Here is a 27,024-nt window from a genome sequence, read left to right as displayed (position 1 = left end):
GGCTACAGTAAGGTCCTCTCCTCGGCCAGTCAGCCTGTCAACTTCTGGCCTCACCCACCAGCTCTCACTCTAGAGGCATCGCTGCGGAAGTGACCCGACCATAGGGCGGGCCTTCTCCGAAATTCTCCAATCTCAACGCCTCGGGGGAGGTTCCCCCGGAGGTGGAGGCAACAGCAAAGTGTCCATTTCCTGTTATCCCGCCCTCCCCGCTTTCCTATTGGTGAATTTCAAAGTCGCGAAAGCCAATAGGAGCGTCCAGACGGGCGCCCGGCTCTCGTACCAGAACAAGGCGCGCCCTTTGAAGAAAGAAACTGTCACGGTAGAGTCATGGTGGGGCCCGGCCCCGCTGCCAGCGCAGCCGCGGGTAAGTGTGGTCGGCAGCCTCCAGAAGCTGCCAGGCCTCCCCCGCCTGCTTCAGTCTCCCCCGGGCTCAGATAGGTTAAGGACGCTGGACCCGGGTCACAGCGAGGAGCGGCGCGCTCCATTGCCGCATGGGGACACCCGGGTATGCTAGTTATGGCCAGAACTTTGACAGGAGTCAGGAGCCCGGTTCGGCCCCAGACCGAGACTCTGCAGGTTGACTGATAAAATGCGCGCTGTCTGGAGGTTGATTGATAAAATGTGGGCTGAGGCTTAAGGATGTTGTGAACCCTAGTCTCTGAGGAACCTGGAGCCCTTCCTACCTCTTCAGTATGCCCCACCCCCATGTCACCTTCGATGTACACACACTGTCCTCATTTATGGGCCTGTTGTTCTGCGCACCGTCCTAGGCGCACAATTTTTAATTCCAGGGTTAGAAAAAAAAAATCTTGCTTTCAAATCCTGGCTTTGCTGCATATTAGTGGGTAAATTTAAGCCTGTCACTTCACCTCTGAGCTTCGAACAGCCAAATACCTCATAGGAGTGTTGTATTAGTGTAAACAGCTTAGTAAAGGGCTTGGCACCAAGCTAATACCGTTGGTATTGAAAGCAAGCATAACAGGACTGGTGACTTTATCAGAGCCAAAATAGCTACAAGAAAGGATCATATTTAAAGGTATAAAGGGTTTTCTGTAATGTGTCTGTTGTGCATGTTTTACAGAAGAACGGTGGCAAAAGCTCCAGGAGTACCTAGCAGCCAAGGGAAAGCTGAAGGACCCCAACACCAAGTGAGTTCACCTTCCCATAGTGACAGCTGGCTTTGTTGCCCTGGTTGCTAATAGCAATGATATACCAGCCCTTTTGTTTCCTGTCTGTTTGACTTGCATGGTGATCCTGTAATAACAAAAGGAACGTTTCAGTCCAGACATGATTTTTAAAAAAAACCTGAGGCAGTATTGTCTGCTGGCAGAGGTTTAAGCTTTTTTTTCCCTAACAGTCTGCAAAAGAAGAAAGGCTCTACACTGTTACCTACATCTCTGGAAGTTCTTCTGGTCCCTTCCAGTTCCTGGGAAAGTTGGTTCCCAGCAGAGCAGTTTCTGATCAACTGGAGGACCCTGGCTCTGGTGTGTGCTTGCTAAGACAGTAGAGGTGGTTATGGCCAGTCCACAGTAGCAGCAATCAGATGGCAGCACCTCAGCATCCTCCCAGCCTCTCCTTTGATAGCCTCCCGGCATATATTTTAGGTGGACAGACCATAACCACTTTATCCTTTGCTTTTCTCAGAACTATACCATCTTTGTTCTGCTATTTCTCTCCTTTGCTTGGAGTAGGTGTATTAGCCTCCTATTTGGATGGCAGTTTCGTGTGTGTGTACCAGACGGGGTTGTTGGGCGTCTTTCTCTAGCACTCTCCACCTTACTCCCGTAAGACTGCATTGCTCACTGAACCCAAAGCCCAACATGCCCCCGCGATCCACTCATCTCCACCTAGTGCCTGGGTTATGGCACTCACCATGCCTGATTTTATGTGGATGCTGGAGATCTTCCTAGCCCGTGTAATTTTACCTAGGGTTTTTCCTCGTCTCTATTTCCTAGATTAAATGAACGAAAATTGTTTTCTCAACAAAGATTCATCTGGTACCTATAAGGTCTCTCTCTTCCCTCCCTCTCTCTGCCTCCTTTTCTTCTCACTCTTCTTCCTCCTTCCCTCTTCCTCCTCTCCCCTGTCCTGTGAGTGGAACTCAGGGCCTGTCACATGCTAGACGACAAGCACTCTGCCACTGACACACATTCCCCAGGCCTGTCCGTCACTCTTTTTTTTTTTTTTTTGGTTCTTTTTTTCGGAGCTGGGGACCGAACCCAGGGCCTTGCGCTTCCTAGGCAAGTGCTCTAACCACTGAGCTAAATCCCCAACCCCCCTGTCCGTCACTCTAGTGCATAAAGATACATAACTTACAGAGCTAGAGACATTCCTGCCCTCCCACGGCTTATCGCATCCACGTCTCTCTGGAAGTCTTGGGTTTTGGCTCATGGAGATGGAGTCCTTCTAAACTGTGCTCTGTTCTATCTTTCTTTTTGGTTCACTAGCTAGATTTCAGCTTCAGCTCCGTCCTCACCAGGTACCAGAATGCGCAGATGTTCCACGAGATACTGTAGTGTTTATATGTAACCTATGCGTATCCTTTTACAGATTTGAAATCACTTACAAGCTACTCGGGACTCCCAGTACATTGTTAATGCCATGGAAATAGTTCAGTTTAGACAACAAGGGGGGAAATATACGTGTTCAGTATGAATACAGTTTTATTTTTATTTATATTCATACTTAATAATTTAATATTCATTTTAATATTTATATTATTTATACTATTTTATTATATAAATATTTACATTAAATACTTATATTTCATTTTTTTATTAAACATTGGTTAAAATCATAAATGTGACCCCCGTGATCTGAAGAATTGGCTATGATCAATCCACCTCTGGAAATCACTGATGAAGAGACATACAGCCAGGAAGGACATTTCTTAACAAAGCAGTTGTTTTCTGTCTTCCCTCTCATGTCTGGCCCTCAGTATGCAAGAGCTGGTGCTTAAATAAGACTGTAGCTATGAAGAAGCCACATACATTTCATTAATATTATTAGAATGCTTCATTTGTGCCTAGGAGAGCCCCCCTAAAACGTCACCAAAGGAGTTGGTAAGAGTGGCTATGATCATGGGAGGGGATACAGGGCTGAGGAAGGAACAGTGAGGGTATTTCTTATTAAATCAGAATTTTGATTTTTTTTTTTTACCCTATATAGAAAGTCTATTGGTTTATAATCCTAATCATAATGTTTTAATCACTATTCTTCCCAAGGTTCCCTGATTCTTCTGTATGAAGGATTAATTTTATTTTTATCTTTCATAGGCCTTATCTAAAAGCCAAGAATATCTGCCCTAAACCACCATCTTCTAAATATGTAAGTAAATAGCCCTATATTGTATGATTTAATATTCAAACCAGAATGCTTTAAGAATAAAGTAAAGTGCTGAGCCAGGAATCAAAACTGTCTGGCGAAACCCAAGTACATAGGGTCCCCTCCTAAAAACTAAATATTACTGTTATTACAGCTGTGCCCATTTATATCTGAGAAATGGGATTCAAAGAGAATAAGTCCTTGGCCTAATTATACAACCAGTAAAAGTCAAGTCCTGTCTCATTCTAGTAATAAGTTATGTTGAGTCCATGGGCCACTTAAAGAATAAACCAACTTTTAGAAATCATTCTGTGAGTTTTAAACCATCAGTGAGATATGCATTAGTATCTTTCCCAGCCCTGCAGTGGCCCCTGTTTCATTTGTATCATTATTTTCTTTTGCTTACATCTTTTCTACTGAGAGTCCTGAGAATCATCTCCCAGAGTCTAGCACAGAGCCTTCTCTAGCAATCTTGAGTAAATCTCTCTTGAGCCAAGTCCTCCTTACATCCCTTGTGAATTTTCTTCCTTCAGATGCCCAGAGTGAGTGAAAGTAAATTTAGCTTAAAGCAATTATTCCTACTTGCTTTATTTTCAACTTGATCTGACAGTTCTGAGGTTGTTTTAAAAGAATTAAGAGTCAGCCTTTCTTGGATAGCTCACTTTGTCTACCAGATGAAGGACTCAAATTAATCTCTAAAATCTACCCCCACCCCACCCTCAGTTCTAATGTCCTATCCTAGGTATAGTAGCACTTTTCTCTCTCACTGGAGAGCTTGAAACTGAATGACCAGTTCTACCACTTGTAATACTTTAGTCAGGTCAGGCTGATCCAAAGTCAAGATACAAAAAATGTCAAAAAAAACCATTTGCAAGTCACATATCTTATAAAGATCTAGTCCCCAGGATAGGTGTATGACTCTTACAGTTCAAACAATTAAGAGACAAATGACTCAGTTTTGAAATGGTCGGAGTCTGAGTAGACATTTCTCAAAAGATGTTGAAGACAAGAAGAAACCAGTTCTGTTGCCAATACTGTTAACCATTAGGAAAATGCAAATCAAACTGACAATGAGAGGTGGGGCTGGCAGACCAGGCTGATAATCCCTGCTAAGAGCAGGACAGTTGAAGGTTCAAGGCCACACTAGGCAACCTAGTAAGACCCTGTCCCAAAATAAAAAGTAAAAATAAGTCTGAGGAATATAGATCAGTAGAAAAACGTTACATGCACCAGACTCTAGGTTCAGTCCCCAGTAAAACACACACCTTTTGACACATATAGATACACACACACACACACACACACACACACACACACACACACAAACCTGCACACATACATATACCAAGAGCAACAGCAAAGCAAACACAAACAAAAGCAATGAGAAACTATGCCACACTTACTAAAATAGCTAAATTCAAAAAGACAGATAGTTTTGGGAGGATGTGGAAAAACCAAACCTCATACATGGAAGATAAGAGCATAATTGATGTAGCTACTTTGGAGAAAACTTTCACGGTTTCCTTAAAGGTAAGTATTGATTTACCAAATGGTTCTGAAATTCTGTAGGCATATCTAAAATTGAAAACATGCTCATGTGAGAATTGTTTGTACTCATAGTAACAGTGTTTATAACCCGACTGTTCATTAGCTAATGGTGAATATGCATAGCCACACCGTTTAAATTACTCAACCCTGAGCAAGAAGGGGGGGGCATGCTTGCAAATAAGGTTTGGGGCAACCATCTGTACTTCATGCTCACCTTTTCCCCCTAGAAGCATCAAACTTCTCTAAAAAGCTTTTTACATTTTTCCATTTTAAATAACAGCGTTCTGGGCTGGAGGTATAGCTCGGTTGGTGCATTGCCAGCTCAGCATACACAGAGCTCTGGGTTTAACTCCAGCATCACATAAACTAGGTGTGATGGCTCATGCCTGTGATCCTAGCACTCTGGAGAAGGAGGTGGGAGGATTAATGTATAAGGTTATCCTTGACGGCATATCAAGTTCAAGGCTAGCCTAGGCTACAGAAGACTCCTTCAGATCAAAAGTAGTAAAGTATTGGTCCAACATGAGTGAGTCTTGAGAATGTTATGCAGGAGGGAAATGAAAAAGCCAGATGCATCCACACAACACACACACAATGAATCTACCTAGTTAAGAGGTCCCGCTGCATAGGTATAGTATATCTATGTATACTCAGCTCAGTGGTTGCTAAGACCTGTGGAGAAAGGGAGATGAAGAGTGACTACTAACAAATCCCTTCTTGGGGTGATAAAAATGCCCGGCAGGCTGTGGGGATCATTGTACAACCTTGTAAACCTCCTAAAACCCAGCCAATCGGAGGCTTTAAAATACTAAATTGTATTAAAATGTCAAAGTTATTAAAATATATAAGAAAATGTAAGCCATAAAAATGCATTTAGACATTTTTATAGCAGCCTCCCCACTTTCTCAGTAGACAATAGAACTCTGAAGCAAACATCAGGTCCTAGTGGTAACCCAGATATAAATACAGCCATGTGGGTGACCACCTCACTCTGCCTCCCGTCCCAGCTCTCCTCCATCTCACCCTTGGCAGCACCACGTGGCTGATAGCGTTTCAGGCTGCTGTCCCTAGTGCTATGTGGTTCTTGTTTGAGATTCCCTCTACGGATTTACCTAGGGAATCTTCATGCTATGAGCAAAACAGTGGTAGTTTGAACCTTTCTGTGTCTTCTCATGGAGATATATGCTCTTTCATTTGTTGAATTCTCCTTCCTGAGTAATTGCTGTCACTGTGGATATTCCACTCCCCTCCTCTCATTATTTACCAGGAAGTTCTCCCCTCCTTAGTTTTTGGTTTCCTGTAACCATTTCTGTTTTTGTCCAAAATTAAGTCACTTGACTAAAACATCTGCTTATTGTTCTACTTTCTTTTCTGTTGCTATGACAAAAACATTTTTCCCAAAAGCACCTTGAGACTGAATTGGCTTATATTTCCAGGTTGCAGTTCATCACTAAGCAAAGTCAAGCCAAGTGATGAGGCAGAAACCATGGAGGGATGCTGCTTTCCAGATCATTTCTCTGGTTCACTCCCAGGATCATGCTTAGTTTACGTCCTCCTCCTCTTCTTCTTCTTCTTCTTCCTCCTCCTCCTCCTTCTCCTCCTTCTCCTCCTCCCTTGTCTCTCTCTCTCTTTCTCTCTCTCCCCATCTCTTCCCCCACCCCCACCCTAACTTTCTTTCTTTTCTTTCTTTCTAACTTTATTTCATTGAACAGGCTGGCCTTGAACTCAGAGATCACCTGCCTCTTCCTCCACGGTGCTGGAATTAAAGGCATGTGCCATCACACCTGGCTATTAGCTGGCTTTCTTATATCACTCATGACCATCTGCGTAGGGATAGTACCACAGTGGGCAAGTCCACCCCATACCAATCAAGACAATCCCTCACAGACATAGCCACCAGACAATCTGATTTGGGCAATTTTTCAATTGATAGATATTTCCTCTTCTCAAGTTCAGGTTAACAATAAAACTAACTAAAGTACTTACTAACCTTAAAAAAAAATCTAACCTTAAGAATCTGTCTTGTGTGTGTCTCTGCTTCTAGAGCTTTTCTTAAGTGTTTTCTTTGGCTATTTTTCATCTTTTATTTTATTTTATTAATATTTTTAGATGCCTGCTTGTTTTGTAACGAGAGAAGGGGTAAAGATTTGGATGGGAAGAGAGGTTGGGAAGATCTGAGAGGAATTGGGATAGGGAAACTGTGATCAGAATAGATTATATGAAAAAAAAACTATTTTCTACAGAAGAAAACATTCTATCTTGACTCTACAAGTAGGACCTCAGATGTCTTTTGTTTTATTTTGTTTTTCTGGGTTTTGGCAATTGTTGAAGGTAGGAGAAGGGGTGTGTAAGACTCATGTTGCAGTGTTCTCTCTCTCCCTGTGTTTACCTGTGTTACTGATAATAACAAACAGCACTGACTCAGGGTTCAAACGTTTCCCAGGCAAGTAGCTAAAAGGAAAACGATGTTTAGTGTGGTTGGACAAGGGAGGACTTGCTGAGATACCTGCTATTAGTTATTATGTCGTCATACTGAGGTGTATCTGCCCAGGCCATTTAGGAATACTCTTCATTGGAACATGAAAGACATTAAAAAGAAGCAAATTATTTTTGAAACAACTATTTTTTTAATTAACTGATAAATAAAAAAGACTGGCATACTTCAAATAGAAACTCAAATTACAAGAGTCATCTACTTACAAAGGTGAGCCTTTGCACTCCATGTTTATCTTTCTTAAATAACATCCTAAGACTAGTTTGTAGATGTAATACAGTTGTTTTCATCATTTTAAAAAGTGAGCTATTGTTATGAATTTTTAAACATATTTTTTCTTTGTGTTTTCAGACTCCTGGACCTAAAAAAGATGTTTCCAATCATGTTGTTTTGCCTGGCAAAACTACAAAACCCATCAACATTAAACTCCAGGCTAAACCAGCCAATATCACAGGGTCCCAGAAGCCAGAGTCAATGCCACCAAAACTTCCAAGCAAAGGGCTCACGCCAAGATGTTTTCCTTCTAACTCAGACTATAAGCAGTCCAGCAAGCCTCAGCAGCAACATAAAACTGTGCCATCCACTGCAGGACTGTCAAGAAAACCCAGGCAGTCCCCTGATACACAGGAATTAAAAGCCAAACAGCAACAGGAAGCTCGAGGAACAGCTAAGTGTACAGATCCTGTGACTGACACCCATGCTGAAAAGCAATCTTTGGATGGCTTTCTAGATGAAACGAACAAAGAAAACTTGCCCCGAACCTTGCTAAAACCTAAAAAGCCAGATTCTGACTTACATTCTATAAGAAAGCCAAAAACTGGCTCTTCTAATCAAACTCAGAGAAGTCTGGCTCCTAAACAGATCTCAAGCAAAAGTTCAGTTACTCATACTGCTCTGAAAGACAGAGCCAACACACAGCTCATTAGAAACACACAAACCAGAGCTCAGCCGGGGAAGTCTCAGCGACTCCCTACAGCAGATTCATCGCGACCAAGAGGAAAACCCTCACAAACAGCTCCCTCTTACTCCGTTTCAGCCCATTATAAGACTCAAACATTGAAGAAACCAGTGATCAAGAACACACAGGATATAATGGTTAACAGGGTTAGATCTGGAAGACCAAATGAAACTAAGGTACAGCCTTGCCCTGCTACTGAACAAAGAGTAAAACATACTAAACCTAGTTCCCACCTCAGTGTGCTTCAGGGAGGACATAACAGTAGGCATCTCAACATGCAGCAGGATCAGAAGCCTGTGCAGCCTTGTCTTGGACCCCGGACATCATGCATTCTGCAAAAATCAAGAGCCATAAGCCAGAGGCCTAATTTGATGACTGGCGACTTTAATTCAGTCATTCCAAGCACACCTAACATAAGAGCAAATAAAACACTTAACAGTAAGTACAGTAGCACGTTTCAACAGAAAGCACAGACAGTGGACTCCAAGTTCAAAAGGTTTCCTCCCCAGAGCCATTTTCTGAACAAGACTGCTCCCAGGACTCAAGCCAGTACCACAGCCGCAAGTAGGAAGGGAGCCCCGAGCGTGACCCAGACTCACCCACATGTTAAAAAACCAGAAGGAGAGGATCGGAGGTACTTTGCATTAATTCCAAGATATTTCTGATTGGGGCTGGGGCTGTAGCTCAGTGATAAAGCACGTACCTAGCAGGTATGAGGCCATAAACTCCACCCCTGGAACCACCAACATATACACACATTTTTAGACGTGTATATATCCTTGGTTGAGAGATAGTTCCTTGGTGGTATCTAGCAAAAGCATGAAAAGAAGATAGGAATAAATATTAATACTTAAAGGTAGGGGCTCACAAATGTTTTATAGATTATAAAATTGTTTTTTAAAACTGAAGGCAGAGCAGAATGAATGAGCAGGAAATAGGAGTTGCTGGTGGGAACTAGCCCCCAGGAAGTGTCCTGTAAAGATACTGAGCAGCAGAACAGGACAGGTTGAAAGGAACCACAGTAGTAAGTTCCCATAGCTAGAAAGGAAGGAAGCAGTGATTAAATGTGGCAGTTGCCAGAAGGAGAAGTGGGAAGCTTCTAGGAGTATGAGTTAGCCAGGCTGGGAAAAGTAAACAGAAATGGGGATCAGGTATTGGGAATTGGAACATGAGGTTGCTGGGGCTCGAGCTATATGTGGTACTTAAAGACAAGTCAAAGGATTTTGTCCTCTTTGTGTCCAAGACTAGTTGCAATCCCAGAATGCAAATGAGCCTCCTTAGAGTGCACATATATGTGCCTGCTTAGAATAGAAAATGTACTCCTGACAACAATGAAACAAACGTTAAAGTTAGGTGATGGCTAAAAGTTGCAGCAGAGTGAGGAAGGGCAGCATTTGGTCTCAGAACAGAGCTCTTTGCCTTCCTACCAGAAAATAACTTACTGTTTGGCAGTGTGGCTGAGAGGGTAGAGCCAGGACGACTGCCTGAGCAGATTCTGGGGAAGTTCTTCTAACACTGATGTCTTCGTTGAAACCTAAGGCAGCTGAGGAAGAGGAGGAGCCCAGCAACCGAGGGTGGGTGAGAGTTGTCTGCTCCAGAACTCTCAGCCTGGGTCACAAACTGGCTTATGACAGCATGTGTGGTTGCAAAGGGAATAAAGTCTGTGGAAAGACTTAGTTCCATCCACTCATGATGAGTGGTCCCTCATCACCCGAATCGTGCCAGGCTCAAGTGAACAAGGAAGACTTAGAGTATACATGGAAAGTCTAGAGAAATTAGTCCTGGCATACAAGTCCTAGAAGTGCACTGATTTTAGGAAAGGACAGTTTTCTTCATTGTGGTCAGAAGCAGGCTAGGGAGATAAGATAAGAATGCTAGGGACTGAAGCAGTGGTTCTCAACCCAGGGGTGTGACCCCTTTGGGGGTCATGTATCAGACATCCTGCATATCAGATACTTACATTACAGTTCGTAAAAGTACCAAAATTATAGTTATGATGTAGCAATGAAAGTAATTTTATGGTTAGAGGTCACCACGGTGCGAGGACCTGCATTGAAGGGTTGCAGCATTAGGATGGTTGAGAACCACTGGATTGGAGGAAACAAAGATTGTGTGTCTCAGCTTTGTTATCGTGGAAGAATCATGACTATAATAAGCACTGCATAGATTGTAAGCTTGCCTGTCTTCTAGATAGAGTCAGAGGAAAATGACAGTTAAGAACTTTCATTTTTTTATAATTATTGACATTTGGGAAAGGCAAAACCATAAAGACAAAAGGGAGAGCAGTCAGGAACTGGAAAATAGAGGTAAGCTTCGCTCTCTGAAGAGTTTTGGGGGCTGTATTATATCTTGATTATTGGTACAGTCAAATTGTCTTGTGAATTTTTACCCACAGAACCACACACTTCTAAAAGGTGGGTTTTACTGTATTGTCATTGAAATCCTGTGTGTGTCAGGCACTGTGCTGGGCACTGAACACCCAGCTCTGCCTTCACGGAGTTTGTACCCTACTGGAGGAGGCACATAGCACACTGATGAGTGAGACAGGATGATTGCAGACCCTTTGAACAGAGGGCCAAAGACGCAAGACCCTGAGGCAGGGATGAGCTCAGTCAGGACACTGGAAGGCCACCAGAGCTCCATGAGGTAGAGGGAGGGGACTGTGACGGGAAGTCAGAAAGGATGGCAGGACAGCCACAGAGAACTGTTCATTCTATCTCAGAGCCATGGGAAGTTATGTTACTGATGGACTCTATGGACAGAGGGGACAAGAGTTAGAGTAGTTTCTTCGTATTTCAGACAGACGGTAATGTGTATGGCTCAGCATGGTGATCAGGAGGTGTGTCAGACACAAGGAAAAGCAAAGACCGCTCCTGAGTTTAAGGACTACTGTTTATCAAATTGGGGGAATAAGAAGGGGTTTAGAGGTAGATACCAAGAGCTTTGTTTCGTGTGGTATTGGCTTGCAATGCCTGCTAGACTACAAATACAGGTACAAATAAGGCCATGTGTTTAGCATGGTTTGGGGCTCCAGGGAGTGATCTGATGCTGAAATGAGTGTTTTCTGAGCATTAACACAGTTGTGATGTAACAAAGCTAGAGGGCCTCCCTCTAAATACTTGGTGTCTACATCCATCCCCACTCTCTGTGTAACGGTCTATTTGGAGGAGTGGAGAATGTGAGTGGCAGCAGAAAGCCAGCATTGGGACTTGGCATTGTCAGAGACCGATTACTTGAGGAGAAGAGAGCCCTGAGATTATTGATTAATAAAAAGGGGGCTTGTGTGGTCAGAAGAGCGCTAAGGAACTGGGGTGAAGTGGGCCGCCCTGAGCCCTGAGACCCTGTTAAAGACAGAGTTCAGGGTTGGTGGGTCTGAGTGGTGAGAAGTTTCTGGGGGCAGAAATGGAGTGCTGAGGTGTCTTAAGGGCAGGCAGTATCCAAGGCAGCACGTTAGGAAATGGAGCTTAGAGAAGAGCAATGAAAAGGAATCAAGGGTCAAAGAATTTTTTTTTTTAAGATTTATTTATTGTATATATGTGAGTACACTGTTTCTGTCTTCAGACATTCCAGGAGAGGGCATCGGATCCCATTACAGATAGTTAGTTGTGAGCCATCATGTGATTGGACGTCTGGAAGAGCAATCCGTGCTCTTCTGAGCCATCTCTCCAGCCCAAGGGCCAAGGAATTTAAAACACAGGAGCTAGAAAGATGGCTCAGCGGTTAAGAGCACTGACTGTTCTTCCAGAGGTCCTGAGTTCAATCCCCAGCAACCATAAGTGGCTCACATTTATAATGGGATCTGATGCCCTCTTCTGGTGTGTAAATGTACATGAAGGCTGAACTCTGTATACATTATAAATAAATAAATTGTTTTAAAAAAAGCTGAAGCACAGTCAGTCCTCTGTAGTCCTAGCAATGCTAAGTGACAGTAAGCCTAGTGTGGACACTGCTTCTGTACACCATCGTTCTTCATTCTGTCCCCCTGAACTTGTCTGCAGTAGTGGATTTAGTTATTCAGTCACTGCAGTCATGTGTTTTAGAAGCAGACGTGTTAAGGAAAGAGGGAAAGAACTAACTCCCCTCCCCCATCACATTACAGGAAACAGCTGGAAGAATGGCAGAAATCTAAAGGGAAAACCTATAAACGGCCTCCCATGATATTTAAAACAAGAAGAAAAGTCATAGAGGAAATGAACACCTCCTTCTGGAAGAGCATTGAAAGAGAAGAAGAAGAGAAGACAGCTCAGCTGGAGCTGTCCAGGAAAATCAACAGCACTCTGACAGAGTGTCTGAGGCTCATTGAAGAGGTGAGTGAGAGGGAGAGTGCAGACCTCTGTCGCACTCCATCCTGGGTAAGACAGGGTCTTCAGGAGCCTTCGCCTCTGCAGAAACCCAGCCACTCTTCAGTAGAGACCCACAGCGATAGGAGCAGAAGTAACGTGAGGACACGTGCTTAGGTGGCTGCTCAGATCTCAGGAGACTAACCCAGAGACTAAAGAGACAACAGGAGCGTCTCCTGTGGCAGGGTCCGAAGAGCAAGCAACATTTACTCTGGATTCATTTCCCGAATTCTAACGTTTGTTTGGTTTTTGCATATGAGTGCTTTGGGTGTATGTGTATAGCTGCATGGTGTGTACAGTGCCCATTAGGCCAGAAGAAGGCATATAAATCCCCAGACTGCGGATTACAAATGGTTGCCTGCCACCATGTGGGTTCTGGGAAACAGCCCTGGTCCCCGGCAGAGCGCCCAGTGCTTTTAATCAGTTAACCATCTCTAGCTCCTCTGAGTAATTTTGGTAGCTAGAAATGGCGTCCTGATTGTGTCTTGGAATCCACAGGTCAGGATAAAGTAGAGAGAAGACAACAGGTGTGAGGCCGAAGTGACTGCCTTAGTAAGCAGAGCCTTTATAACGCACTATGCTGAACCTCTGGGTAGAAAGACCGCACCTACAGTAGAAGTAAGCCTGTCTGGTAGCGGTGGACTCGGGGGACACAGGGGAACATTGTTTAATATTTCGCCTGGGGTACATAGAAAGTTTATAGCCAGCCTCAAACACACAGTGAGGCCTTTCTCAAAAAATAAAGGAGGCGAGGCAGGGGGATCAGATTTGCTGATTTCTCTAAGATCTTTTTAAAGGTTCCAAAACTTCAGAGGTTTGTTTATTTCTTTATCTTGTTTTCATTAAAAACAAATACATGAATACATTATTTGGCATGGGGGACAGGGATGGGTACACTTACATGCACATTTATGTGAGGGCCAGAGGACAGCCTCAAGTGCCATTCCTCAGGCACTGGCTTCCTTGTTTGGGGGGTTGGGTTGGGTTGGGGTGAGTTTTGTTGTTGTTGTTTGGTTTGGCTGTTTTGAGGCAGGGTCTCACAGCCCTGAAACTCCGTAGTAGACTAGGCCGGAGGCTGACTGGCTAGTAAGCCCCAAGGATCACCTCCCTGGTGCTGAGCCTGGAAGCAGACCCTACAGTCCCAGCCATTAGTAGGGTTCTGGCTATTCACAATGTGGCAGAACAACACTTACTAACCAAACTCTTTCTGCAAACCTCCTCCAATCAGTGCCTCCTTAATATTAAAATAATTTAAATAATCTTATAGATTAGTGACCAGACCTCCATCCCAGTCTGCTCCCTGAAGCTGGCAATCACGTGTTGTTGGCTGTCCCTCCAGGCTTCCTATGTGTGCATGCACTGTAGGTGGAAATGAGGCAGGTTGCTTGGTTTTGCAAGTTGCAGGACATCACATGTTTATATGTTTTCCTAGTCTCAATCAAATGACACATTGATTGACTGCATTCTCCTGTAATCAATAATTGGTTTTTGTTTCTTGGACTGAATGTATAGTATGTAGACTAAGATGGGCAGATCACGGGCTCAAGGCCAGCCTGGGGTACATAGAGAGTTCATAGCCATTCCCAAACACATAGTGAGGCCTATCTCAAAAAATAAAGGAGGCGAGGCAGGGGGATCAGATTTGCTGATTTCTCTAAGATCTTTTTAAAGGTTATAAAATCTTTTGGATTCTAGTAACATTTTCTCATGTTTCAGTGTCTATGTTTGTTCTGTCCTTTGTTAATTTCTTAGCTTTTCCTTAAAAGCTTGGCCTATTTAATCAATCTTAGTTTCCCATGAATATGGTGAATGCTATAAACTTGCCTCCTGGTTTTACTGTCTAATATCTGTCACATTTAACAAATACTCATCAGCCAGGCTCAGGTCACAGAAACAGATGCCTTTGTCCAGCATGACCCTACACGAACCTTCCTGTTCTATCCAGAAGTTCCCTGAACCCTGTCTGGTTTGGGATTTTATGGAGACCTCATTACGTCGGCATAGTTGACTACCTTGATCTACGTTAGACCATTAGTGGTCAGCTTACTCTCCATCCCTCCCCAGAGTCTGTGGGTAGGACCGAAGCCTCCAACCCTCTGACTCTGCTTGTCTCTTGTCCTGTGAGCAGCCACCATCTTCAGGCTACTCTAGGAAGTGCCAGTCATCAGTTCATTAGCATGCCAGAGACTTTGGAGATCCCAAGGATTTTAGGAGTTATATGCCAGAAAATGGAGGAAGACTGCGTATGTAATTCACAATATCTCACTAGAAGAGGTGAACTTCGGAGAAACTAGGATTCCAACTTCCAGAAGGGTGTACTACCCAACAAATAGTGTTTTAAGGATGAGAGGAGGGAGCCTGTGGGCCTGGAGTTCAGACCTTGAGGAAAGTCCCCTACCCTGTGGTCCCTACCAGTGCTGGCTGCAGCTAGAACCAGCTGCTGTCGCTGGTGAGGGACCACTGCTAGGGGATGAAAGTGGATGAAAGGATTCTTCTGTCCTTCACCTGGACAGTCTCTCTCTATTCTCCTGTGTGGACAGGGCCCAGCCAGAGCCACCCCAGACAGAAAGCCTTCACAGGGTTCCAGCCCCAACATCACAATGCAGGTCCATCGTGGGTTTGAGCTAAGTTGAAGTCGTTGGCTGAGTAGCTGGCTGATGCGGACATGTTCCCATTGCTCTGCATTTGTTTCTAAGTGCCTAGCATTTCTATTTAGACCTCTTCACCGCAAACGTTACCCTAGTAGCATGTCTTCTCATTTCATACAGTGGCCTTTCTCTTACTGTTACTAGTCTGCAATTGTATTGTGGTTGGTAAAGGGGCCTTCTCTAGATTCTGCTTAATAGAATTTCTTGGTTGAGCTTCCTTGTTGTCTTAATGACTGATCGTTTTAGTAACCATTGCAAAAGTGTTTAAAACAGTGAAACAGTGTTTTCTGTTTGTTACCCAGTGTCTCCCTTTCTGAGGGATTATGCCAGAGTTGTTCCAGAAGGACTAGCTTCTCCTTATATTTGTCAGGGTTTGCTCCTAGTTTTCTAAGTGTCCAACACATTCATGACTCACTGTAATTTCTCAGATATTAATAGCGCCAAACCTCTCTTTTCTTCCTTCCTTCCTTTCCTTTTTTTTCATTTGTGAGGTCTTTTTCATGTCTTTAGTTTTAAATATTAGAGATGTATTATGGGTATATACAAACTGAAATACTCCACTTTAAACAGCAGGTCTTGCCTTCCACAGTTAGTATCTAAATTTACTCCTGACACTTGACTTTGTAATTCCATTTACAGGAATCTCCTGTGTTCACGTTCTTTTATTTCTGTATTTACTGTTCTTTTCATGTTTCATAAAGAAATTATAAATCGATGAAATGAAATAACATGGTAGGTGGAAATTCAAGTATGTTTACTAATTACACGTGCAGACTTCGAGTCCTTATGCTAGGAAAGCACTGTTACTTCACCCTCCTGCTCCATTCATAGTTTGGGAAGGATTTCTAACTACAAGGAATTTTCTCTAAAAATTTGGAAGCTCCTGCTTTCTTTTGTTTTCCTTGTGTCTGAAATTTTTGACTTATTGAGTCTTGTCTATGTGAATCTCATTCCTTATAAATAATCCCTTATTTCCCCTACCTCTCTAGGTGCTTTAAAGATAGTTATTTATTTACTTTTGGTTTTTCAAAACAGGGTTTCTCTGTGTAGCCTTAGCGGTCCTGGAACTCACTCTGTAGACCAGGCTGGCCTTGACTCACAGAGACTCACCTGCCTCTGCCTCCTGAGTGCTGGGATTAAAGGAGTGCGCCTCCACTGCCTGGTCTTAAGTTATATTTTTATCTTGGTTTTCTATATATCCATATATTCATACATATATGTGTATATATTAGTTGACTCTAAATATATATACATGCATACATAGATACATTATGTACCAGTTAATTCTCCAAGAACCTCCAGTGCAAACAATTGTTTATCTGTCTAGTTCTTAAACTTTTTTCTCGTATGGCTTATTTGAGTGTGTGTCTAACTTTGCTCTCAGCGTTCAAGAAATTCTTTTCTATGGATATCGAGATCAGTGAGCAGCAGATGTGGCCTTGGGAACTCTGAACTTGCGCTTTGCACTGCTTGTTTCTTTGTTGTGTCTCCCTGGGTTCTGGGAGAATTCCTCGTGACCACCTATGCTCCTTCTGTGGTAGGGAGTTTGCCACTCTGCTGATCCTGTCTTCTCCGCCCCTCACTCTCTGTGCTATGTTCATTCTTCTTAGTTGAGTTGATTGTACCTTTTATATCGCATTGCTTTCCTGGGCCATTGGTGATCATCAATTGGGAGTGTACAGTTGTGTCTTTACATCTCCAGAGGAGCTTGTGAGCAGAGCAGAGCCTGGACTTCTTAGTTTGTTGGCTCACTTTTCTCCTAGCCCTTGTCACCACCCTGCCATGCACCTAAGCCAGAAGCCATTTCTAAGTCCTTTGCATAGAATTTCCCTCTTTTGTATCTTCCTGCATAAATCTGCAGTAGACCTGCACTCACGCATCTGCCCTGCCTTTTGCTTCTCTCTGCAGCTTTTCATGCATGCTGTGGTTAGTCACGTGGGAAGTAGCCTTCACTTGCAGTTCACAATTCTATTAATATGTGGACATTTTTAATATATAAGAAGAATCTATTAAACTAAATCTTGATTCTGTTTGTGTCTTTCATCCCACAAAAATATAGAACATATTCTTTACCTTATGCTGTGATAAATGTTTTTTGTCTTGTATAACTCTTAAAATGTAAAGGTCCATGTTAAAAATTATTGAAATGTACAATTAAAATGGGATGTTTATATGTTTATTATATATTTCCTATACCTCAGTGAAATTGAAATTTTAACTTCAGAAAAATTATAATGACTGTGCCTTCAGAGATATGAGCAACATAACAGTGATGTGGTAAAAATTATATCTGGCATTTCTTTTTCCAGGGTGTACTTCCTAATGAAATATTTACCGTAGTGTCCAGCATTCCTGAGGCTGAAAAATTTGCCAAGTTCTGGGTGTGCAAAGCAAAGTTACTGGCAAGTAAAGGCCCCTTCGATGCTCTTGGACTGTATGAAGAGGCCATTCAGAACGGGGCAGCAGTGAGTATCTGTCTTGGATGGCTGATGTCAAATTCTCTTTCATGGGCTTTCTTTAAAGATTTATTCATTTATTATATATAAGTACACTGTAGCTGTCTTCAGACACATCAGAAGAAGGCATTAGATCCCATTACAGATGGTTGTGAGCCACCATGTGGTTGCTGGGAATTGAACTCAGGACCTCTGGAAGAGCAGTCAGTGCTCTTAACCACTGGGCCATCTCTCCAGCCCTTTCATGGGCTTTCTTTGTGGTTTGCAGTGATGTGGTTCTGTACTGCACCGTGAAGCTTCCATTCATAGGAGTTAGGGGGCCATGGGGTAAGTATGATCAAAAAGTATGATCAAAGTGCCTTAGACGCACACTTGGAGAAGCACAGTGAAACCCAGTGGTTTTTACAGTTAACGCACTAGCAAAAACTTATTTCACCTCAAAAGGCAATCAGAGAATCTGAGGGAGAATGTATTGGCTTTGTGTTTTGTTTTGTTTTGTTTTTTGAGACAAGGTCTGCCTGCTTTTGCATCCCAAATTCTGGGAAGAAAGGCATGCACCACCATCGATTAGCTGTAGAATGTATTCTTTATTAATGCATCAATTACCTCTTAGATTCTTCTTAGAAAGGAGGTTTACATTTATACCAGTAGAGTTTGGGGTTAAGGGGTTTGGTTTTTTGGTTTTGGTTTTTTTTGTTGTTGTTGTTGGTTTTTGGTTTTTGGGCTTTTTTTTTTTTTTTTTTTCTCCAAGTACCCATGTCTTACTTAACACTAGTTACAGAAGTAAGTAATTTGGGAAATGGATGTAGAAAGTTACAATGTAGTATCAAGATCCAATAGTTAAAAAGAACTTAGTGCACTAAGTTCAGAACATCACAAATCCAGAGCTTACTAATTCTTATATATTTGGTTGTGAGCCTCGCCTTTAACGGCTGAGCCATCTCTCCAGCCCAGAGCTTACTAATTCTAAAACCAAACAGAAACCACCTTCCGCAGATTTATTTAACAAAGAGAATATCAGATAACTTTGTAACTCTTTTCACTTAAATGTTGTTTTCTCCCTTTTCTCCCTCCTCCCATCCCGTGGAACTCACTCCAGGATTGCTCATGCTGTTGTACTTGTGCACAGCTTGGTCAGTCTCACTCAGTAACAACTTTTCCTTACCCACCCCTCACATTTCTACTTCCCAGAGCAAACCCATTCCATTTTTACCTCTGTAGTTTCAGAAGACATACTTACATTCCCATTTCATGACTTTTCTCTTTCAGACATAATTTGTGAACTTGCAGATGAGGACATGGCCTTGCCCTTCTGTTACACAGATCTGCCCATCCCCAGCCCTCACACACATGCAGACAGCCCCGCCTGTTCTCGTGGGCCTGTGCCATCGTCCTTGTTTCCATTGGCACCAGATGGAAGTCTGCTCACTCTGGCGTCTATACTGTTATTCATGTGTAAGACTACATGGTTGTACTGAGCACTGGAGTATGCACTGTGATTGCCTTGCCTTTCAGACACATCTGCTTTTCCTAGAATTAATCCATTGCTTACTTTGCCTTTGTTTCATTTTCTGGATATTTATTATAAACTAATTTTCATATTCTTTAATTTTCTAAATCACATCAAGACTTCAGATAGACTGCTGATTTATTTTTCTCTGAGACCCCTCTCATTTATTCCAGGTTGGACAAGGATTAGCTTCTGTCTTTACCAGATGTCCTCTGGCTTTGGTCCCCATCACTGCAGACAGTTTCCGCAGTCCTTGAGGGTCTGTGTCTTGCTTCCTGCATTGCCTGTCTCTTCTCCAGTGCTCTTCCTCTGCTCTCACTGTTGTTTCAGACTCCGTTACTCACTGACAGATTTACTCAGATGCTGGTGAGGTTGGGGTCCACGTACCCACTCAGGTAGATTTGAAAAGAGTGTCAACAGCTCCAGAGGCCGGGCGATGCTCAGTTGTCAGTAAAGTGCTTGCTGGACAGCATGAAAAGCTGAGTTTGATCCCTAGTACCCATATAGAGTAGCTGGTTGTGGGGACACAAACCCCAGCACTGGTGAGGCAGACAGGCGGCTCCCTGGGGCTTTCTGACCAGCCAGCCTAGCCTGACTGATGACTCCCAGGTCCAAATGAAATGTAGCCTCAGAAAACAAAATGGATGGCTCTTGAGGAACACCAAAGGTTGATCCCTGGCTGCTGCATATATATATATATGCACTTGTGCATACACAGATACATACACACTTAACATGCGTACATGTATGTACAAACACACTAAAAACAAGCAAAGCTCTGGCCACATGTTGTGAGCTATCCAGTAGGGTGGTCTAGCTGTACTGGTTGGTAGAGACCCCTCTATCAGTACCAGTATCTTCTGGTCTCTTTAGCTGGTTAGAGTATTTGGGAGTGGGGAGGTCTGTCAGGCTCCTTCCTGTGAGCTAGGAATTGTGCAGGAGAGATAGCCATTGGAGAGAAGAGACCTGGAGATTCTGATTTATCCTGTTATCAAATAGGCACCCACCCCAGTCCTCCCTCAGGAATGGGGACAATGTGTCCCAGGTTTCTGTTGGGTGAAGAGGGCAGGGCACAGTCACCAGGCTGCATGGGGTCTGGCTGCAGACATAATGCCTCAGTAGATGCTCCAGAGGCCTCATCTCCTGTTTGTGAGTTTGGAAGCTCTGTGGTGCATGCGTGTCAGGAGTTTCCTCAGCCTCTCTCTCCCCTCCCCAGCCCCAGCTCTCTGAGGTGCAGGTTGGCAGTCCTCTCCAGCACTCCGTCCAATGTCTTAGCTACTTGTTCTCTCCAAGTTCTTCTTAATCCTGACTCTCATTTCAGTAGAATTCAGCAGAGATTAGAAGTGTGTGAGGTCCAGTCTACCGTTTTTACCAGAGAACTATACATATGCAAAACATGCTTCATGAGGCTGGGATTGCCCCAGTATCCCAACACTTGGGAGGCTGAGGCAAGAGAGTTGCCATGAGTTTGAGACTAGCTTTGTCTACACAGCCCGACTTAGCTTAGCCTATAGTACATAGTAATACCATGTCTTTAAAAAATTAATAATAAAATATGCCTGATGCAAGTATTTTATAATTCACATTTATTACAGTATGTGTATGTATTTCCAACCTCAGGTGTTTACAACTTGTCATTTGGTTGGCTTGGTTCTTTGGTTTGGGTTTTGTTTGTTGTTTTGGTTAGAGTGGGTGTTTTGTTTTGTTTTATTTTGTTTTGTTTTATTGAAACAAATGTATAGTGTCATTATGTAGACCAGGCTACCCTGGAATTCAAAGATCTGCCTGACTTTACCTCTAGAATGTTGTGATTAAAGATGTGTGTCAGCATGCTTAACCAAGTGTGTGTGTGTGTGTGTGTGTGTGTGTGTGTGTGTGTGTGTACACATGTGTGCTTATTAATTTGATACAGAGTACCTAGTCAGAAAAACATTATAAATATAGCATCCCTGTGATAAAGCACCACCTGACCTTGTGTGTGCAGTGCGCTCTTTGACACGGCCCACGTGCTCTTCTGTGCAGTGCGCTCTTTGACATGGCCCACGTGCTCGTCTGTGCGGTGCACTCTATGACGCGGCTCGCGTGCTCTTCTGTGAGGTGCGCTCTGTGACACGGCCCATGTGCTCTTCTGTGTGGTGCACTCTATGACGCGGCTCGCGTGCTCTTCTGTGCGGTGCGCTCTATGACGCGGCTCGCGTGCTCTTCTGTGAGGTGCGCTCTGTGACGCGGTTCGCGTGCTCTTCTGTGTGGTGCGCTCTGTGACGCGGCTCACATGCTCTTCTGTGAGGTGCGCTCTGTAACACGGCTCACATGCTCTTCTGTGTGGTGCACTCTATGACGCGGCTCGAGTGCTCTTCTGTGAGGTGTGCTCTATGACGTGGCTCGCGTGCTCTTCTGTGAGGTGCGCTCTGTGACACGGTTCGCGTGCTCTTCTGTGAGGTCCGCTCTGTGACGCGGCTCGCGTGCTCTTCTGTGTGGTAGAGCTTTTTGTTTTCCTTCCCTGGGTTCATTTTTTCCCTGCTCTTTAGATATAGTAACTAAATAAAGACATGAAAGCAGAGGCCAAGGAAAGATGCAGAAAAGGCTTTAAAACGCCTGCATGATGGGACTGTGGGGGAATTCTTCCTAAAGTTTAACCTCTGGTTAAATCTTTCTGAAATACAGTGCCCAAACTTTATCATGAAAGCAAGAAGTAAACAGACAACAGGGGTGCATGGTGCATTTTCTGTCTATCTAGCTTTATATCTTAGAGGCAGAAGCTTTATTTATGTAGGAACACATTTTTAATGATATGACATAAATTATTATGAAAAAAGAATTTGGTTTAAAGAAATTTATTATAAACAACGTCGAACCCATCTTTTCACTGAAATTGGGTGTGCCAATGTTAAATCAACATTACTGGTTTCTTCAATTTTCCTTATGAATCTTTAAAACTTAATCATTTGAAGTGTTTATGGGATTGAAAAAGAAAACGTTTTCATTGCAGAAAGTTTACTTGATGCCAAGCAGAAGTCCTTAGCTCAGTTTTTCCATGAATGCTTTTAATACCGTTTGTTTATTTTGTTATCTCCAGCCAATACAGGAGCTGCAGGAAGTTCTGAACATTCTGCAAGACACAAGCAGAAGCGCAGAAGGTACGGTCACTTCTGCACTTCAGTTCACCGCCTTGCCATATGCAAGTAAAAACCACCATGGCCTGGCTTTCTGAGCTGCAATCATCTACTGATTCACTTCTATAAGTACAAGTAAATATGTGCTCAGTTCTGAGCAAAGGTTATGTTCACCACAGCAGCCTGGACTAGTGTGTCCTGCTTTCCTGGTGTCCCCCAGAAAAACAAAATGACAGTTTATCAAAAGAGACAGAACCAAAAGAAGAGATGCCCTGACTTGTTATATGTTTAATCATCGTAAGTGTGTTAGTTAGGGTTTGTTATATGTTTAATCATCGTAAGTGTGTTAGTTAGGGTTTGATTGCTGTGAAGAGACACCATGACCACCACAGCTCTTAGAAAGGAAAGCACTTCCCTGGAGCTGGCTTAGTTCAGAGGTCTGCTCCATTATCGCCATAGCAGGAAACATGGCAGTGTGCAGGCAGACATGGTGCTAGAGAGGGATCTGAGAGGTCTACATCTTAATCCACAGGCAGCAAAAGACTGTCTCACTGGGCATGACTTGAGCATATCTGACCTCAAATCTCACCTCCACAGTGACGCACTTCCTCCACAAGGCCACACCTCTCAAGAGTGCCACTCACTATGGCACTCAGAGCCATAGGGGGGCCATGCCTATTCAAACCACCACAGCAAGTTACCATCACTCATCCAAAGTCATCTCCTTCAAGAGTCTCTCCCCTTGCTTAACCGTCCCTGTCACTGTTTGGAACCTTGAAAGACTATCTGTGGGAGTAATTATGCCAAACTCAGTGACATATAATAGATGTTCAAGATACCTTTTATATGAGTAGAAAGGGAAAGGGTGCTGTACCTTAGAAGATAAAATAGGTTCTTACCCTAGATGTCACATAAGAATAGACCTAAGGTGGCCAAGGTGGCTCATGCCTGCAATCCTGGCTGCGGTTTGCCTTAAATCCAAGGCTAGCCTGGACTACAGAGTAAGACCTTTTGAGTGTGTGTGTGTGTTGGGGGTGGGGGGAGAAGAGGAAGAAGGAGAAGGAAAAAGGAAGAGGGGGAGGAAGAGGGAGGAGGAGAAGGAGGAAGAGGAATGAAGAGGAGGAGGAGGGCTGTAACTGGGGACTGTGAAGGTGTATAGAAAAACAGATAAGAAGCTAGTACTTTGAGGAGCAGAGTAGAACACTCGATGAGGATTATTGTAAAGGGGAAGTGGGAGCCTTTGCACTTGCTGACCGACTGACCTTCCTCAGGACCTCAGCCTTTATACTGTGTCTGCCCATCCCCGTTTGATTTCCTTCCTTTAATGTTTGTTGTTGAGCTATCATAAAATGTTACTACAACTTTTTATTCACAGCCTAATGTGAAGGGATTAAGAGATTTAATGAATTAATTGTAATAATGACAAGAAAATTGATCCAGGCTGTGGTGAAGGAGAGTGACTAGACTCTCCGAGCTCTCATGAGAATAAGAAACGAGAATGTGGTCAGCACTGTGAGGGATCGAGGATCCATCATCAGTCAGCAAACGTGCCCAAAAGGCTGCCTGGAGCCGCCTGGGAGGCTGCCTGGTGTCATAGGGCATTACAGTAGGGCTTGGCAAGAAGGTGGGGGAGGGTTGGAGGGAGTATCGGTGGATGGACAGTCAATATGCATTTTATAAATGTATGGAAGTTTCAAAGAATAAAAAGAATACTATTTTGTAAAATATAGCAAGGAAAAAACCATGTAGATGGCAGTTGGAGTCACACCTCAGAGTCACAGCTCTTTACCTGCTCTGCAGAGTCCGTGAGGGTTACTGGGAAGTCGCTGTGCACACTGCCTTGCGTTACTGATTTTAGTTTAATTGTTAAATTGCTTGCCTCTTTCTTCCCTCCCTGGCCTGTGTGCACAGCAGTCACCTCTGACAGCTCAGCTGCGGGAACCAATACCACATCTGCGGAAGAGCTGGCCAAGGAGGACGACTCTGAGCAGCCTTGCCCACCGCTGATAGAAAGGGAGCGGGCCCCAGCAGCACCTCGGATACCCATGGTGGAGTGGGATAACCCCGGTATCAAATTACAGGTTGCCCCGATCCCTAGGTAAGCAGAGCCCAGCAGACTTCTGACCACAGACCTGATTCTAGTCGAGTTCTGTTTCTTCTACACACATCAGAGAAGCAGGAGTAGAGACCTCTGCTTCAGGTGTGGTGAAGGGTAGGTCGGGTTAGTGTCAGAGCTCTCCGAGACCGAAAAGGTCAGCGCTGAAAGGAGAGCTGGGATCCAGACTGCACTGGCAGAGACGCCCAAATCATGGTCTCTGGCGCTCAGGAAGGGGCTGAGGGTGAGTAGAGGTTAGAACTGGACAGCCAAGTCGGGCTCTTTTTTGTTCTGTGTGTATATACTGTCCCTTCCTGCCACCCTAAGACTTCTGTGAAGTGAGTGCTGCAGTCAGGCTGGTGTTAGCATGGATCCACACCCCTCCTGCATCTGCACCACTGCTCCACTCTTAGGTGTCCTACCAGCCTGGCACCGAAGGGAACTGGGTAGTGCTATCTCCCAAGCAAGTGGGAGAGAAGGGACTGTAGCAGCCCTGGGAGAAGATCAAGGGGGCAACTGAGTCTGTTCCAGTCAGAGGCCACTGCTCAGAGCCTTCTGTTCTCCAAGAGGGATATGTTCAAGGCAGAACCGCAGTCATTTTAAGGCCATACATACGACAGTGTATCAGTGTTGTTTCCAAAAGTAAGTTTAATGTCTCTCTTGTCTGTTCATGCTTCTGGAAGGGCCGTACATAGAAGTGCCAGGGAAGCAGTTCTGTGCCTCCCTCTGTCTGGAGAACACAGCTACCCTGACCCGTAGCCATCATTTGCCCCACTGTTGTTGGCTCACAGATACAGGATAGCAGTCAGCACAAAGCTCACCTCCAGTGGCTCCACATGTACTGTGACAGGAGCTTTTCAGATGGCCTGCTTGCTCATTCACATAAGCTAATGCAGCCAGTGGTTTTGTGAAGTTTAGGTCAGCCGTGGAAAGGTTCCTAATTGCATTGGCAACTTTACAAGGAAGACGCCCAGTTGTTCTGTTTCAGTACATGATTAGAGCAGCGTCTTAATAGGCTTTGAGCAATTGAGTGGACACAAGAAGGAATCTCAGAAGTCACGAGTATAGTCAGGCTCGGTGTTGGGCCTGGGTTCCTCAGTGTGTAAGGATAAACAAACAGCGGCTATAAAGCAGTTGACGTCACATAAAGACCATTTTCACCCCTCGTTCATAACATCACAGTGCTGACACCACATCCAGGAGCTGGACTCCCTGAGCTTCAGGGAAAAGCCACCATAGGCTCACACTGAAGTACCAGCTATGCGTTATTACGGGGTAAGAAACCAAGAAGGAAAGAGAATGAATGCTCCTGTAGCCGTGAAGGTTTGAATGCATCCGTTGGTCTTTCAGAATATGCGGGATGCCGGAAGTGCAAGACATGAAGCTCATCACTCCTGTGAGGCGCTCGGCAAGGATCGAGCGCACACTGGCGCGCTACCCAGAAATGCTGCAGGAGCGTGACATAGTCGTGGCCTCTCTTAACGAGCTCCTGGAAGTGGACAACACAGAGTGCTTTGTCTTCCGTGAAAATGAGGCTCTGCCTGTGACACTGGGCTTCGAAATCCTTGAATCATGATCTTTTGATATTTGGTGTTTTTGTTTTTTGTTTTTTTTATTTTAAATGAGTTTTTTTTTTTTTTAGGGCTTGCCCGACATAAATGCCCTTGTCTTGATGACCTGAAATAAATGTATGTTGAATCCCCACGATGCAGACGATAGACTCTTGGGTCTCAGAAGTAAGGCATTGGGTTTACTCTCACAGCATACATCCCCAAGAGAACTCTTGGTTCATGTGTTTGTTATATACTTTATGATAGTTTTACAGCATGCATAACTTCAGGATACCGAATATTAATTTATGTCAACTGTAATAGAAAAAAGAAGCTCACACTTTGCTCATCTGCTATAATCCTATTGTGATCATTCTTTGTACCCAAAGGTTGGTGCTGTGGTGTGACTGACTTTCAGCATCCGCCCTTCCCTGGAGGGTGGTTCCTAGAATACAAAGATCTGACTTTTGACACCAGCTCCCCAGGCTGGAAAGTAAAACTCCACACGTTACAGAGAAGTTGGGACTAGCCACATCTTCACTTCTCTCTGTGGAGACCTTTGACTTCTTCACAGTGACCCTAGAGATGAGGGTGACACATGTCCTCTCTGGGCGGGTTTCCTCTAGTGAAGCACAATCCAGAACTGAGATGGCAGCCAGGTTCATTTGCAGTCCTCCTTTTGCACTTGTCATTCAGAAATGCCTCAAGTACAGACAAGGTTGTAGGGACAGAAGTGCTGCATGCATTCCCTTCTCTGCCAGTGGATTTGTAGCCTAAGGAGGCCATGAGCGCCCCAGAGACCATGGCGGGGCTTTTTTTTTTCCTGCACCTTGAGCAAACTAACTGTTCTTAGATGGAAAAACAGAGTTGTTTTGTAAATATAATGTATAGAAAAGGCTAGTCAGCACATTTTTAAATCTTAGCTTTGTTACTATGATTGCTAAGTACTAAGTAATACCTAAAATAAAAACCCCTGAATATCTGTTCA

The 27,024-nt window shown here is 43.9% G+C and overlaps 1 protein-coding gene across 2 annotated transcripts; it reads left to right on the top strand.

Annotated features, from left to right (window-relative positions):
• Nucleotides 1–261: 261 nt before the first annotated feature.
• On the top strand, nt 262–27,024 carry Ckap2l (cytoskeleton associated protein 2-like). Of its 2 annotated transcripts, none has more exon segments than NM_001430742.1 (9): nt 262–364; nt 1,082–1,148; nt 3,276–3,327; nt 7,718–8,958; nt 12,424–12,631; nt 17,622–17,777; nt 22,355–22,415; nt 24,306–24,489; nt 25,837–27,024. In NM_001430742.1, coding segments are annotated over 9 exon segments (2,232 nt in total). In that variant the 5' UTR covers nt 262–327; the 3' UTR covers nt 26,063–27,024.

This window comes from Rattus norvegicus, chromosome 3 (genome assembly GCF_021556685.1).
Source record: "Rattus norvegicus strain SHRSP/BbbUtx chromosome 3, alternate assembly SHRSP_T2T, whole genome shotgun sequence".
Lineage (NCBI taxonomy): Eukaryota > Metazoa > Chordata > Mammalia > Rodentia > Muridae > Rattus > Rattus norvegicus.
This window is presented reverse-complemented; position numbering and strand designations above follow the sequence as displayed.